Here is a 15,331-nt window from a genome sequence, read left to right as displayed (position 1 = left end):
GCTCTCTCCCACCTTCAATACCACGACTGAGGTGCCCTTGAGCAAGGCACCGAACCCCCAACTGCTCCCCGGGCGCCGCAGCATAAGTGGCTGCCCACTGCTCCGGGTGTGTGTTCACTGCTGTGTGTGTGTTCACTGCTGTGTGTGTGCACTTTGGATGGGTAAATGCAGAGCACTAATTCCGAGTATGGGTCACCATACTTGGCCACATGTCGCGTCACTTATTAACATTTAAAGGAAAATGCTACAAATCTGCATTTTCTGAAAAAAGCTGTTTTTGACATGGTAAAAAATATGTTTTTTACACTACCATTGAGAAATTTTAACCAAACTATGTTACAGACTTTTCATTAAGACCCTAAAGAATCATATCAACATGTGGAAAATGGGCATCCTATGACCCCTTTAAGCTATATCCTAGACTAGAGAGTGCCATATACTGTTGAGTATCTGGTGTACAGAATGAAAGGTTTTCCTTTTATAGTTTTACTTTCACTTACAAATGAATCCTGCTTGCTTGCTGATGATCTTTTGCTGTTGTGTAAATGTTGATGTAGGTCAAGCACAGAGTGCTGACAGATGCAACAGCTTTATTCATGCAAGTACTTATAGTAAAAAAAGTATGTTCTGTTCTGTACAACATGAGATATGTTTTTAATAAGTAGAGAATTAATGTATCACATGTGAATATAAACCAGTGCAAGCTTTGATTTATAGTTTAAAGTGTGAAAAGAAAATCTGTGTTATAGTTTTCTACATACCTTCTTTGTCCTCTGGTAGAATCTGCTAGCTTGTTTCCGGAGTGGTTCGGACAATTTCACTGGAGACGCATGTGAAGTGAAAGTTGCAGCCCCCTCACACTCCCCTTCAGCCGAGGCTGAGTACATAAGGATCCGGGCCATGGCTCAACAGGTACCTGTGTACCTCAAGTCATTTACAACTGTACACTGACCCAGACATCTTATACCAACTGATGCTGCTAGAACATATTGATACTGTGAGAAAATAGAGCAATAGGTATAAAATGGATAGTTATGGCTATGAAATCTCAAGACAAGTGCTTTATAGATTAAACATAGCTTCAAAGCAGCTTCATAGTAATAAACAGGAAAACAGCATCAATGTCAAAGAGTTCTGCAGTCAGTAATTTCATTCATAATTACAACTTCTTTGGACTATTTCAAAGTCTGTTGTACTGTATGTGTCACAGTTCCTGGTGCTGGTTGGTGGCGCTATGATTGTGAACCACAATTGCCACATGCATGTTATCAGCCCCCATTACTGAACACACAACTCCAATTTGATCTAAATCAGACAGTATACTTGTATGAGAGGCTTGCTGTTTCCCTTTTTTTGCTATAAGTGTATTGCCTTGCCATGGCATGTTCAAGATATCGATAATCTATTCTCAATTTATGTTTTTAATTCCTTGGCAAAAATTTGACCAAGTTTGGTGACAATTGCATGAATTCCCAGGAGTATTTAAAAATTTCACTGTCTGCACTTTTCACAAAATCTGTGAAATCCATGTGCTATCTTTTGCCAGGGCCTACATTCAGTGCTTGGGCTCTAAAATATGAAAATCATAGTCACCACTGCATCTGAGAATATTGGGAATTATTAATATAGTAATAAACAGTACTAAAAGTAGTCATTAAAAAAGACAATAGCAAAATATTAGCAAAATGTTTCTTTAAGCAAAATGTTATATTATCTATTGAGCACTGGAGTAGCTGGTGTTTTATTAAAGCAGTTATTCACATAAGGCCATGTGCTAAGGGAATTTTAGGAACTACAACCCCAAAGATATCATCACATTTTCAAGATTGTGATGAGACCAAAGATTAAAATGTAATAATCTGCCATTAGAAAAATGTAGTGGTTGACCACTAGTCTGAACTATCGGGAGGAAGTATATGTCAAGTCAAGTCACCTTTATTTATATAGAGCTTTATACAATACAGATTGTCAAAGCAGCTTTACAGTATTAAACAGGAAAATCTTGTGCTGATAATGCAAGAGCACAATAGAAAACAGTCAGTTTATCAGTTAAAGTCAGATCATTGTTTATTCAGTGATGTCATCGTTCAGCTCAGTTCAGTTCAAATAGTGTCTGTGCAGTCAAGTCGACAATGTTGCCAGAAATTAAGTGTCCCCAACTAAGCAAGCCAAAGGTGACACTGGCACGGAAGCAAAACTCCACTGGTGACAGAAATGGAGAAAAAACCTTGGTAGAAACCAGGCTCAGTCGGGGGGCAGTTCACCTCTGGCCAGACGAAACCAGCATGGTGTGGTTTAATTCCAGGCTGCAACGCACGTCAGATTGAGCAGAGGACTCGTCTGGTTCTTGTGGTCTTGTGCCGATGGCCTTCGAGGTCTTCGCAGGGGATCTGTCTCTAGGTTTCATCTAGTTGACATGGTCTCCGCTGACATTCAGGGCTGTAGAGGTCGTCTCTAGGTGCTGATCCACCATCTGATCTTGATATGGACTGGATCTGGGTGGATACGGTGACCTCTGAATAAAAATAAAACAGACTAATATTAGCGTAGATGCCATTCTTCTTACGATGTAGCGAGTACATCGGGTGTTATGGGAAGTGTTCCTGGTTCTGGTTGATCTAATTAATGCAGCCTAACAATCCTTTAATTGATTTGAGTTATAGAAATGCGATAGTGTATTATGTGTATTCCAGGTTAAAGAGATGGGTCTTTAATCCAGATTTAAACTGACAGAGTGTCTCTGTCTCCTGAACAATGCTAGGTAGATTATTCCAGAGTTTGGACGCTAAATAGGAAAAGGATCTGCCGCCCGCAGTTGATTTTGATATTCTAGGTAATATCAAATGGCCAGAGTTTTGAGATCGCAGACTTTGTGTGAAGAATTCATTGATTATAGTGATCGGATGTATGTTTTTCTTCTTTCAGGTCTTCATGCTAGATACACAGTGCTCCCCTAAAACTCCGAGCAGCAAGGACGGATTTGAACACGCTCAGTCCTGTGTGCTGATTATTGAGCTTCCCGCCGATCAGCACTCCAATGGTCAAGCCCAGAAGAGGTGAGATGATGTGCATTCAAATTCAGCCTGCTATTTATTATTTTAATAATACTCCATATATTATAACGTAATACAGGGCCGGAAGAAAGTTTAGTGGTTGATTGATATGGGTTTCAGTGACTGATTCATAAAATGCTATTTATCCATAGACCTGATATTAAAAGAACTAGTTTTTAAAACCTGCAATATAAAATGTAAGGTAAAATAAAATAGGTAAATTAAGATTAAAATTGAAATGTTGTTTTAATCATACAGTAACATGTGCTTGTATGTTTTCTTATTCTCTTTTTCATGCTGTGCTTGACACAGAAAAATTGGGTAAGGCCACTGCAAACAGAATCTGCATGTAATATTTCATATTTTTCAAGTGGCCTATTACCTCCAGAACCGGGTTGTGCACTGCATGACACTGCATTTGTTTGTTTGATTTTGATTTGATTTGAATTAGATTTTTTTTTTATATCATGATTCAAAATGTGTAGGGCATGGAATAGAAAGTTCATATAGATGATCATATAAATGATCAGATACTGTATGCCTTACATGCATACATATATTTCTGCTACCGCTGTTCCTGAACAAAGTTCTATCCTTAATGACTGTTTAAATCAAATTGGACAGATCAGAGTGCTGTTATATTCTGTTCTGTCCCTGTGCAGGATTCCCTTCAGGACTCTGGTGGTAAGTTTACTGTCCCATCAAGTGCTCCTGCAGAACCTGTATGACATCCTCTTAGAGGAGTTTGGGAAAGCTTCTGGGAGCCTTGAGGGGCAGGGCAGAATCCCCACGGCAGTGTCTGAGCCGAAACCCGCAGGCTTTCTCCGTTACATCTCAATGCAGAACCTGGCCATCATCTTTGACCTGCTGCTGGACTCGTACCGCACAGCGCGGGAATTCGACACCCGTCCAGGACTCAAGTATCTCCTCATGAAGGTGTCAGGGGTGTGTGGAGCTGCTAACTTATACCGCCAGTCTGCCATGAGCTTCGATATCTACTTTCAGGTACATTTACAGTCTTACCTTAGATATAAATATTATAGATGATCAATAATTAACATGTTCTTAAAACTCCATTGAAACATGAACATTCAACGCATCAGTTAGAGATGCAGTACAAGATTTTCTGAGAAACTCTCTTGAAAATTGAAATCAAAACCAAAACAAACGAATTTGTGAATATTTGCTATCTGTCTGTTCTTTGTACGCGCTGAAAATATATTGTGTTTGTACATAGTCCTGGATGTGTAAATAGGGGGAAAAGCAAAGTGGATCGGACCAATCAGAGGAGCACCACAACACTCTTGTAGCCAATCAGCAACAGGGGCATTTACACTCATGATGGGGAGGAGAGAGAGTAAGCAAGCAGGAGATTTGTAGAAGGACTGTAGAAGGAGAGATGACTGAGACATTACCAATGAGGAAAAGGCCAGAGGAATTTCACCAGAAAAAGAAGGGTTACTAGCTACGACTCATGTCAATTTAGGAAAAGCTTTCCAGCGCTGAAGAGTCGTTAGAGATCAGAAAACAGACGCTGAGGCCTCTTTGTTTTGTGAGTAACATTAGTTTAGCTATTTTTTCACAGAACCAAGATATGCTGTTGTTGTAATATTAGCTATAGTAACAGGACTGATTCATCCAATCCATGCTGGAGCAGGCCGTCTGATGCGCCAGCTGTTAGTCGTTGTGTTGCATTGCGTGTTTGTGAATTTAGGGGCGGAGCAATGAAGGGAGGGGTGTGTTTGTTTGGGTGTCGATTTCAAATATCAGCAGTTTTTCTCAGATATCACTTACCACACCTTTAAGTAATTGAATAATTGATTAAAATAATTTCCAACATATTACATGCTAATATCCAAAATACTGTTCTTGACCTGACTTCAATGTACTTTCATCTTCATTTCATCAAAGGGCAAGACAATAATGTATAGTATATTAAACAAGAGTTAAAAAAAAAACACACGTGAGATAAAACAACACAAAACTTATTCAGTATTTCAGACATTGTCATGACCATGTAAAGCTTACCTTGCTGATATTTAAAACAACAGCTTATGTGACATTGATTTTATATAGCAGTTCAACAATGAGTTAACACGGAGTATAAGCAGTTTACTTTTAGCGTACATTTTACACACAATATTGCCAGTTTTTTGCCTTTGCCAATTAAAATAGTTCCAAATGAAACTGTTGGTGTTAATTCCTCATATACGGTACATTTTCAACATTTTGAACAAGTTTTAAATTAAGATTTTTAACATTTTTGAAAAATTCAGCTTCGCAAGGCTGCATTTGTTTGATCACGAATTCAGTAAAAACAGTAATAGTGTAAAATATATTTATAGTTTAAATGAACTTTTCTATTTTAATGAAATGCTGAATTTTTAGTATCATTACTCCAGACGTCCTTGTCACATGATCCTTCAGAAATCATTCTAATATGCTGATTTGCTGCTCAAGAAACAGTAATGTACATGCCCTAGATGTGTATAACTGTGGCCTAACTGTGTTTTGTCATTTGTCTTAAATTAAGAATTTAGAAATTAAATAGAATTATTTGCCTTTCTGCATTATGGATAATCTCAATATGCTTTTCTGTATATGTGTTCAGGCTTTGATGTGTGCAATGCTGACAAACCAGGAGAACATCACTGTGGATCAAGTCAAAAAGATCCTGAGTGAGGAAGAGGAGGGCGGCTCTGATTCTTCACAGCAGTGCTCCTCTGAGGATGAAGATATCTTCGAGGAGACGGCCCAAGTGAGCCCTCCACGTGCGTGTGAGAAGCACGCCTGCAGCATGGACTGGGCATGGCTGCTCAAACGTCTACACAAACTCTGCATGGACTTGTGCAACAACTACATTCAGATGCACCTGGACCTGGAGAGTAGTGCAGGAGAGCAGCCCACCCACCGGGCCGACCCACTCTTTTTCTTGCCCCTTTTTAATTCGGAGACCTCTACGCCTTCTCCCGGGGGCCTGTCGGGCCACGGAACGCCCTCAGAGGACAGCTTCCGCCTCCATCTTGACGAGATGCCCTCAGAGGAGGTCCACAGCCCTGGTGGGTTGAGTGCAAGAAGGCGTAAGAAGGAATGGTGGGAGAGTGCGGGAAACAAGCTGTACACCATCGCCACCGACAAGACCATCACCAAGCTCATGATCGAGTACAAGAAACGCAAGCAGCAGCACAATCACACCACGTCTGCCAAAGATGTGAAGGCGGGAGATAAGAGGGGCGAGACGGTGACCCTGCGTGGTCCGGACTCCCCAGGGCCCCAGAGGCCTCAGCAACTAGTAGAGCAGGGGCCCATGCGCCACTCTTTCAGCGCGGGGCCCGAGCTACTGCGGCAAGAGAAGAGACCTCGATCGGGATCCACAGCCAGTTCCCACAACATCTCACTCAGAGACTCTGAGGCACAGATACAGGTAAGACGGGACAGGAACTAAAGTACAGTACGAACAAGCACCACTCACATTTTAAAACAGCTGTCAACATGTTAATGCGGGTGAATCATTTTAAAATCATTATTAATGCATTTACCAGTGTTAACATTAAAGTCAGTATGAAACAGAAGTTGCGATTGTCTTTTCTTCCCTATTGACCTATCAGTAAGCCCCTCCCCTCAAACGCAGATGAGCCAATGGCAGTCGAGTATCCGTTGCACGGGGAGCAGAGCTCAGACATCTGTAGGTTTCAGCGCCATAGAGAAACACTGGAAGATCCGAAGCCCGCATCGTTTTTATGGGGTTTATGCTTCAAAAATGGAAAAACGATGTGCCTGGGATACTTGTACCACTGATTCCAGGTATCCTGAGAGGATGGGCAATGGAATTTATTTTATTCCATTTCCTAAACCCAAACAAAACGGAGCAAAATGTCCCAAAGCATTCTCCCCCAATCCCAATGAAGACGAAAACGTTCATTTTCTGGTTGTCATACTTTCATTAAGTTACAGTTTTCATTTTTAATGTTATCTTGCGCTTAAGCAAGGTATCTCTGGCTAAAACTAGCTAACCTTAAAGTTAGTGAGTCCGTGCTAACCTAAATAGCGGACTGTTCTCGCGTCTTGTACAGTGTGGGGCAAAAACACATAAACGAAGGTCTACATACTCTCTTCATATTAAACTGGTTGAATGTAAATTAATTTAATCTTACCCTGCGATACATGAACAGTGTTGATCCGGGATGTTGTCATCTGAGATCGTGATCTGAGAAAATCTTTTATATATCCCTCCATGGCATATTTAAGTCCCACTTGAATGGTGGTCCTTCTGTGTCCAAAATGTATCAGAAAGATATAGGGACAAGGTTTTCACACTGACAGCTGTCATTGTAAGACAGCTAGCAACTCCGTTTGTTTGTCCGAGTTCGCAACAGTAACTAAGGGGGGCGGGGCTTACCGATAGGGCAATTGTGATGTACAGTATATATCCACATGGAACAGCTTCTTCAATGTGAAAAAGTGTAGGGCTGGAATGTTGGGTCATTGTTTAAAATGACTAAAATAGAAATAATATGTTAAAGCTAAATATAAATGCTTAGATAAAAATAAAAACTTAATAAATCTTTAAAATTACATACTAAATATTATAAAAATTAAAACGGACAATTTCAAAATAAAAGCTCATTCAAAATATTAATAAATATAGCTGAATTGAACAAAAAAGAAAATACTTTTTACTTTATTTAAACACAACAGTAGCACAACAAATCCTAACAATCACCTAAAAGCCAAAAACACACTGCTTGACACTGATGGAGTTCTCCTTAAGAAGGTCTGTCTACAATCCCACACACAAACTAACCTCCCACTTAGATTTTGTGGAATGTTATGTTGCTTGAATTTTGAATTTGTGCTATTTTATGCATTTCTTTGTGTGGAAAATAAAACATTATTTTAATATTAAAACAATATTACAGGCTACAAATACATTGTGGCACGAAAATAAATTAATGTAGAGTCAAATGACAGAACTTTCAGCAAATTAACCACAATTTAACTAAAAAAACAATAATAATAATATTATTTTTCTGGAATTGCAGATTTCTTTATAGAATTATTTTGTGAACTTGTATTTGTCAATTTTTCCGTCTAGGCCTGGACCAACATGGTCCTTATGATCCTGAATCAGTTCCAGCTCTTGTCGGATCCCACGTTCATTGCCCTCCAGCCAGCGGTTTTCCCCTGTATCAGTCAGCTGACCTGTCATGTGACTGACCTCAGAGTGCGGCAAGCAGTGCGCGAGTGGCTTGGACGAGTGGGACGCGTTTATGACATCATCCTGTGATGACCTGGCTCATTTTTGATCTCCAGTGGCCTTTTCCATAGAGCTCTTTTCCTTGTGCTTTACTGTTTGCATACGCTCATAATTCTGTGATGCTATTACCTGCTTAACTTTGCTAACTTTTTTATTGCAGTACACAGTGATCTGTGTAATGCAAATCCCTTTTGTGAATGTTCTTCAATATCCATGCTGTTATATTCAGAATCTGTATTTTTATTTATTTCTCTGAAAGTTTATTGGCTTTAATTGTACATGTGCCATATTATGTTGTTTTTGAGGGTGTTGTTCGCTCATCTGATCCTTTAAAACGTAAACTTTAAAGTCCCCTGAACATTTCAACTAGTTGAAGTCATTGCACAATGAAATGTAGAACTTAATGCACCTTTGTTAATGCATTGATTAATATATATCTAAAGCACGAACTTATGCTTTGCTAATGCAGTTTTATGTTGCTACAGTAGTATAACCACAACACATTTCCATAATATACAATGCACACAATGCTTTAAAACATTTAACTCAGAAGATTTCAAGCCACTTCTTCATCATTTTGGAGACTCTCCTGATATCAGATCATAGAGTATCAGGCCTAGTTAAAAATCAGTAGGCCAGAGGTTTTGGCTTCATCTTTTGTCTGTAAACCTTCACAAGAAAGCTGATCCACAAACACTGCACTCGCTCTCAAATGCCCATAAACCTCATTCTGTTTAAACGTCCGATGTCCGTGCATCCTGTCAGCAACACACTGTGTGCCATAGATTCCACTACCCACAATGCAATGGGAATCTATCATCAGATACTGGTTTCAGTATTCACCAAACAACACTACATCGGAGTAAACTTGAAGAAACTTTAGTAAATTTGAGTAGCGAGAAATATAACTGCAGTGTACTTTTCATAGCTGCACCATATGTTGTCTTTGAACTCATTGAAGCTATTAAATCAAACAGTTGAAATTTAGGTACATTTTTAACTGGAGACTATTTACAACCTGTATTTATTAAAATTGGATACGTTTGCACTTTTGGAGGCATACAGTTTTATCACTTTATTCCAAAAACATTTTATTTCTTGATCTAGAACTACAGTTGCTTGAATAATAGTTTTTTTTTTTTTGTCTTCAGTCATCTGCATGTACTATTTATATGTTGATTTTGTGTGTGTGTGTGTGTGTGTGTGTGAATGAAAAAGGATGTATTTTATTTATTTTGTGATGCCTACAATGTTGTGTTATTGTGAGAAATTTGCTCAACACATATGACAAGCTACAAAGAAACTCTTTGTATCTAATTCATATACACTTATTTCAAAAAGGCTATTGTGCTGTACTTCATGTGCAATGTGAGTTATAGGAAATTGGGAACCATATACAGATATTCTTTACATACAGTATATCCAGTCCACACAGCCTATGTTACATAATCATAGTAAGAATGTATAATCCTTAGCTTCATTTTTTCATACTCTGTTGTGTTTATGGCAACTGATTTGCATAAACGGGAAGATTAAAAAGGATGTTTAAAGGGACCAAAGACAAATTTATATTCAATATCAGAGTGTTCTGAAAAACTATTATGTACTTTATTTTTAGCAAATCAAATGTGTTTTTTTTTAAGCCTGATTTGTCCAGAGTAGGAAAGGATTTCATTTTGTTCTTTCTCCAGGTAGCTACAAACTGAGGTGTAGTCTACATTTGTCTGCTTTGTGTTGAGTGCCGGTTTTGTAAGTAGTGGACTGAAAAAAAAGTTCTGTTTGACAGCAGATTGTGAAAATGTTCAGGCAATATTTTGTCTAGGCAAAAAGACTTTATAAACTCTAAGGGATATTTTTAGATGTTGTTTTTTTTTTTTCATTTTGTTCTTTCTCCAGGTAGCTACAAACTGAGGTGTAGTCTACATTTGTCTGCTTTGTGTTGAGTGCCGGTTTTGTAAGTAGTGGACTGAAAAAAAAGTTCTGTTTGACAGCAGATTGTGAAAATGTTCAGGCAATATTTTGTCTAGGCAAAAAGACTTTATAAACTCTAAGGGATATTTTTAGATGTTGTTTTTTTTTTTTTTTTTACTTGTGAATCTAAACCTGCAGCACTTGGTCTAAATCCACAGGAAAACTCGATGGATTATATTGTGCGGACTTAAGCTAAAGCTACAAATGCAAGCTAAAACAGATTTCCATGTAATAGTGAAAATGTTTTAATTTTAGCTCTGCTAACATATGTTCAATTCATAATGGCACTCCATTTTACAGTACACCAACATTAATTATCCCATGATGTACCACGTGTATATTCTTGTAAGTATTATGGCAAGAATGATATTTGTGTGAATTGTTCTTGAGGGAGTGTGCTCAGTCTGTGCCAGTACTTACGTTGCTGTTTATTATCAAACTTCTATCAATCAATTGCAGTACATGTGCATTACCCTGAATGTGTTCTGAAATGTTTGTTCGATCATTTATGTTGTAAGTGTTGCAGAATAAATAAGCAGAGTTACCAGTTGTGTGTGTGTTTTAGTTGTTGTTTTATTGGCATGAGTGACTGGGCCAGTTTATAATAATAATAATAATAATCACATATGCACATACACTGCAAACCAATTTGCTTTTCTTTTGATTGGATTCTATATTTATCTCATCACTAATTTTTGAAATCATTCTTGCTTTTGATTGGATATATGGATTTTTCAGTTACCAAGATGTTGATATAATGCTGATATGTCATAAAAAAATAGATATACAAAAAACTTAGATGGCCCCCAAAAATAGACACTTTAAGAAATGCATCAATGTAATTTAATTAGATAATAAAATATCAAATAAATTTTTTGTCTTCATCAAAACAATATTTTTATCTTAATCTTGAACAATGTTTATTGTTCTACAGTACAATTCATATCATGTTAAATAATGCAAAAACGAAATAGCATTTGAGGCCGCTGTGTGTTTGTGTATATTTTTAATTTTACACAACATTTTTTCAAGCATATTGTGTCAAGAATAAATTTACTAACTTGTAGATCTTCCTTCAGCAGAAAACCTTCACCAAACATTTGTAGCTGCTTCTAAGACTTCTGACCAATTTTGGACAACCCTTGCAACCCTATGTTTATCAACATTTCTGGGTCGATTTCTTGGTAGCACAGCCCTCTTTAGGTTATGCCTCAGCATCTCCACTGGCTTAAGGTCAGGACTCAGTAAAGCACACACTGTTTGTTATTACATGAACAAAGAATTTCAGTTTGTAGAGCTTTTTGGAAGTTATTTGCACTTGAGATTTCAGGATTGCCCATTGCTTTCTTGGAGTGATCTAAGCAGAACATCTGCTGACGGAAAGAGTAGCAACAATCCAGAATTTTCCACATTTGTATAAGAGACGGGCACAGAAGGCTAGTGTCGCGGCTCGCGCTCCTCCTCCGCCTGCGGGTAGGGGTAGGAGGAATCGCGGGTCAAAGGGAGGTAGGCAAGACCTTAGGGATGTGATCCAGACAAGGCGTCAGCGCTTTCGTCCAGATCAGAGTGATACTTGAGTATCTACTCATTTCCTTCTGGGGTTTTACATCTGCCCTTTTCTTCCCCTTCCTAATTCCCCTATAACCAACAGCACTCCACCTGACCTAGGTTAGGTAGGAATTTCCTGCATTACAGTCTCCTATGCTGGACCTATGATGTTTTGGTTGGTTCTATGACTTCATAGCAACCACCTTACTGATGGTTCGGACTAGACCGGACTAGACGTTCGCCTCTGCAACGGTGTTCCGGCGCGGGAACCATGGTGGGTGAGTATGATCCTAACATAACAAAATGTGGAAAAAGTGAAGCGCTGTGAATATTTTCCGGATGCACTGTACATTACTAAAGAACATCATTACTGACTTCAGTCTAGCGCGAGTATTATGCTCTTTAAAAAAACACCTGTTATAATAAGTGAAGCTATTTACACTGTATAATGAATAAATCTCTTACCACTTATTTACACTGCACACGTCTACGGTGCGTTACGGTCCGACACGGCCTCCGGAGCTGATTGTGGCCACTCTAGTCAATGCTTGTGTTTATACCAGCTGTGCTGTGGCACGTTTTTCTGAAGCGTCCCATTAGCGGCTCTCTGCACTACATCACTGAAGATAGGCGCCTAGTCTATTTTTGACGGATTATAATAATAATATTAATCGTCTTGCTATCGTCTATCGGCACAACCCTAAAGCTTAAAGGCAGGTCAGTTAACAGCACACTGGTTTAAATTTGTAATTAAGACATGGTGGATGTTTATCTTTCCAATGTGTATATCATAATGTATTCTCTTGAAAATTCTTTATTGTCAAATGTGTGTTGAATGTAAACTACTCTTAGGAATTTCACCATTAAATGTGAATTTATCTGAGAATATTCTTAAATAAGAAAATCTATTCAGTGATTGGTCCATGCATATTTCGTCATTCAAAATCCCGTTTGTGGCACAGCAAAGTGACGTGAATCAACTCTAAGACTGACACTTAAGATTTAGTCCTACACTTTGCCGGGAGGACGGGCTCCGAGATGAGGGCCCCCTTCACCCTCTGGAAGGCCTCTTCCGCTGCTGGTGTCCACTGTATCTTCTCCGGCTGCCCCTTCCTGGTCAAGTCTGTCAGGGAGGCGGCTAAAGAGGAGAAGTTGGGGATGAAGCAGCGATAATACCCCGCCAACCCTAGAAAGGCTCGTACCTGGGTCTTGGTCTCGGGTCTCGGAGCGTACCGCCTCCACCTTCTTCTCCTGCGGCTGAATGAGACCCCGTCCCACTTGGAACCCCAGGTACTTCGCCTCGGAGAGGGCAAGGTGGCATTTCTGAGGGTTGGCGGTGAGTCCAGCCCTCCGGAGCTCCGAGAGCACCCTCCGTAACCGGTCCAGGTGGTCTTCCCATGCCTCGGAGTGGATCCCTGGAGCGCGAGGAACCATCGGGTCACCCTGGCATTGGTATCCTTTGCGCGGGCCATCCATTGAAGGGGTGTGTGGTCCGTGACCAGGGTGAACTTCCGGCCCAGGAGGTAGTAGCGCAGCTCCAGGACTGCCCACTTGACGGCCAGGGCCTCTTTCTCCACCGCGGCGTAGTTCCTCTCGGCCAGGATAAGCTTCCTGCTGATATAAATGACCGGATGCTCCTCACCTTCCTGGATCTGACAGGACGGTGCCCAGTCCTGTGTCGGAAGCATCCGTCGTGGCGGGTGCCCCGTGGAGGCCAAAGGGAAGGGTCCGGTACTGCCAGTGGCCACTAGGGGTAGAAAAAGCAGTCTTAGGTTTAGCATTCTCAGAGAGGGGTCCCTGCCAGTAGCCTTTGGTGAGGTCTAACGTGGAGATATACCGGGCCCTTCCCAGCCGGTCCATCAGCTCATCCACCCGAGGCATGGGGTATCTGTCGAACTCGGAAACCTCATTGAGGCAGCGGAAGTCATTGCATAAACGGAGGGTGCCGTCCGGTTTCGGGACCATCACGATTGGGCTGGACCACGGGCTGCGTGATGGTTCTATCACCCCCAACTTCGGCATCTGATGTATTTCCTCCTCAATAGCTCGCCGACGAGCCTCAGGGACGCGGTAGGGCCGTTGCCTGACGACGACCCCTGGCGGCGTCCGGATGTCATGCTGCAGGACGCTGCTCTGAGGACCATGACTCGGTCTCCAGGCTGGAACTCCCGTGGTTGGGCTGCCCGGTTATAGTGGCGCTGTTGGGCCTGCTGCGCTTTCGTCAAGTGTTCCCGGACTAATGGCATGACCCGGTCGATCCTTTCCCTCATCTGTCTGACGTGCTCGATCACAGAGCGATGGGCTGCCGGCTGTTGCTCCCAGGCCTCCTTTGCCACATCCAGGAGGCCGCGGGGTTGCCGGCCAAAGAGGAGCTCGAAGGGGGTGAAGCCAGTTGAGGCCTGCGGAACTTCGCGGATCCCGAAGAGGACATAGGGGAGCATCAGGTCCCAGTCGCATTTGTCCTCCGCAACCACCCGTCTCAACATCTGCTTGAGCGTTTGATTGAAGCGTTCGACCAGTCCGTCGGTCTGGGGATGGTAGACTGTGGTCCTCAACTGCTTCACCCGCAGCAGCCGGCAGAGGTCAGCCATTAGCCGGGACATGAAGGGGGTACCCTGATCGGTCAGGATCTCCGCTGGGATGCCGACTCGGCTGGAGAGCAGGAAGAGTTCCTGGGCAATGGCTTTGGCGGTGGCTTTTCAGAGGGGCACTGCCTCAGGGTACCGGGTGGCATAATCGACGATCACCAGGATGTGTTCATGTCCCCGGGCAGACTTAGGCAACGGCCCCACAAGGTCCATCCCGATGCGCTCGAAGGGCACCTCGATGATGGGCAGCGGTATCAGCGGACTGGGGGGAGGCATCCTGGGTGACATCACTTGGCAGGTCGGGCAGGCTTGGCAGAACCGCTTCACTTCGGCCTCGCTGCCCCTTCCTGGTCAAGTCTGTCAGGGAGGCGGCTAAAGAGGAGAAGTTGGGGATGAAGCAGCGATAATACCCCGCCAACCCTAAAAAGGCTCGTACCTGGGTCTTGGTCTCGGGTCTCGGAGCGGAGCGTACCGCCTCCACCTTCTTCTCCTGCGGCCGAATGAGACCCCGTCCCACCTGGAAACCCAGGTACTTCGCCTCGGAGAGGGCAAGGTGGCATTTGCGAGGGTTGGCGGTGAGTCCAGCCCTCCGGAGCTCCGAGAGCACCCTCCGTAACCGGTCCAGGTGGTCTTCCCATGCCTCGGAGTGGATCACGACGTCGTCCAGATAGGCCGCGGCGTAGGCCTGATGGGGCCGCAACAGGATGTCCATCATCCGCTGGAACGTGGCGGGTGCCCCGTGGAGGCCAAAGGGAAGGGTCCGGTACTGCCATAGGGGTAGAAAGGGTAGAAAAGCAGTCTTAGGTTTAGCATTCTCAGAGAGGGGTACCTGCCAGTAGCCTTTCAACATTGAGAACGTCGAGATATACCGGGCCCTTCCCAGCCGGTCCAACAGTTCATCCACCCGAGGCATG

At 42.1% G+C, this 15,331-nt stretch overlaps 1 protein-coding gene across 2 annotated transcripts; it reads left to right on the top strand.

Annotated features, from left to right (window-relative positions):
• Nucleotides 1-836: 836 nt before the first annotated feature.
• LOC107712338 (brefeldin A-inhibited guanine nucleotide-exchange protein 3-like) lies at nucleotides 837-10,155 on the top strand. 2 transcript variants are annotated; one of them, XM_016517561.1, is made up of 6 exons: nucleotides 837-912; nucleotides 2,926-3,056; nucleotides 3,366-3,374; nucleotides 3,716-4,058; nucleotides 5,665-6,477; nucleotides 8,149-10,155. In XM_016517561.1, exons 1-6 carry the CDS (start codon nucleotides 901-903, stop codon nucleotides 8,338-8,340), a joined length of 1,500 nt encoding a protein of 499 aa, XP_016373047.1. In that variant the 5' UTR covers nucleotides 837-900; the 3' UTR covers nucleotides 8,341-10,155. The 2 variants fall into 2 exon arrangements, with proteins under 2 accessions (XP_016373047.1, XP_016373048.1); XM_016517562.1 differs by lacking the exon at nucleotides 3,366-3,374.
• Nucleotides 10,156-15,331: the final 5,176 nt, after the last annotated feature.

Source organism: Sinocyclocheilus rhinocerous, unplaced genomic scaffold (assembly GCF_001515625.1).
Source record: "Sinocyclocheilus rhinocerous isolate Xijiao unplaced genomic scaffold, SAMN03320098_v1.1 scaffold358, whole genome shotgun sequence".
Lineage (NCBI taxonomy): Eukaryota > Metazoa > Chordata > Actinopteri > Cypriniformes > Cyprinidae > Sinocyclocheilus > Sinocyclocheilus rhinocerous.
Note: the sequence above shows the minus strand (reverse complement) of the source record. Positions and strands in the feature narration are given on the sequence as shown.

Bases quoted from the DNA above. Each gene is read 5' to 3' on its own strand.
- LOC107712338 (XM_016517561.1), top strand. The intron at 4,059-5,664 runs GTACATTTACAG...ATATGTGTTCAG, and splicing joins GCTTCGATATCTACTTTCAG to GCTTTGATGTGTGCAATGCT. The intron at 6,478-8,148 runs GTAAGACGGGAC...TTTTCCGTCTAG, and splicing joins ACTCTGAGGCACAGATACAG to GCCTGGACCAACATGGTCCT.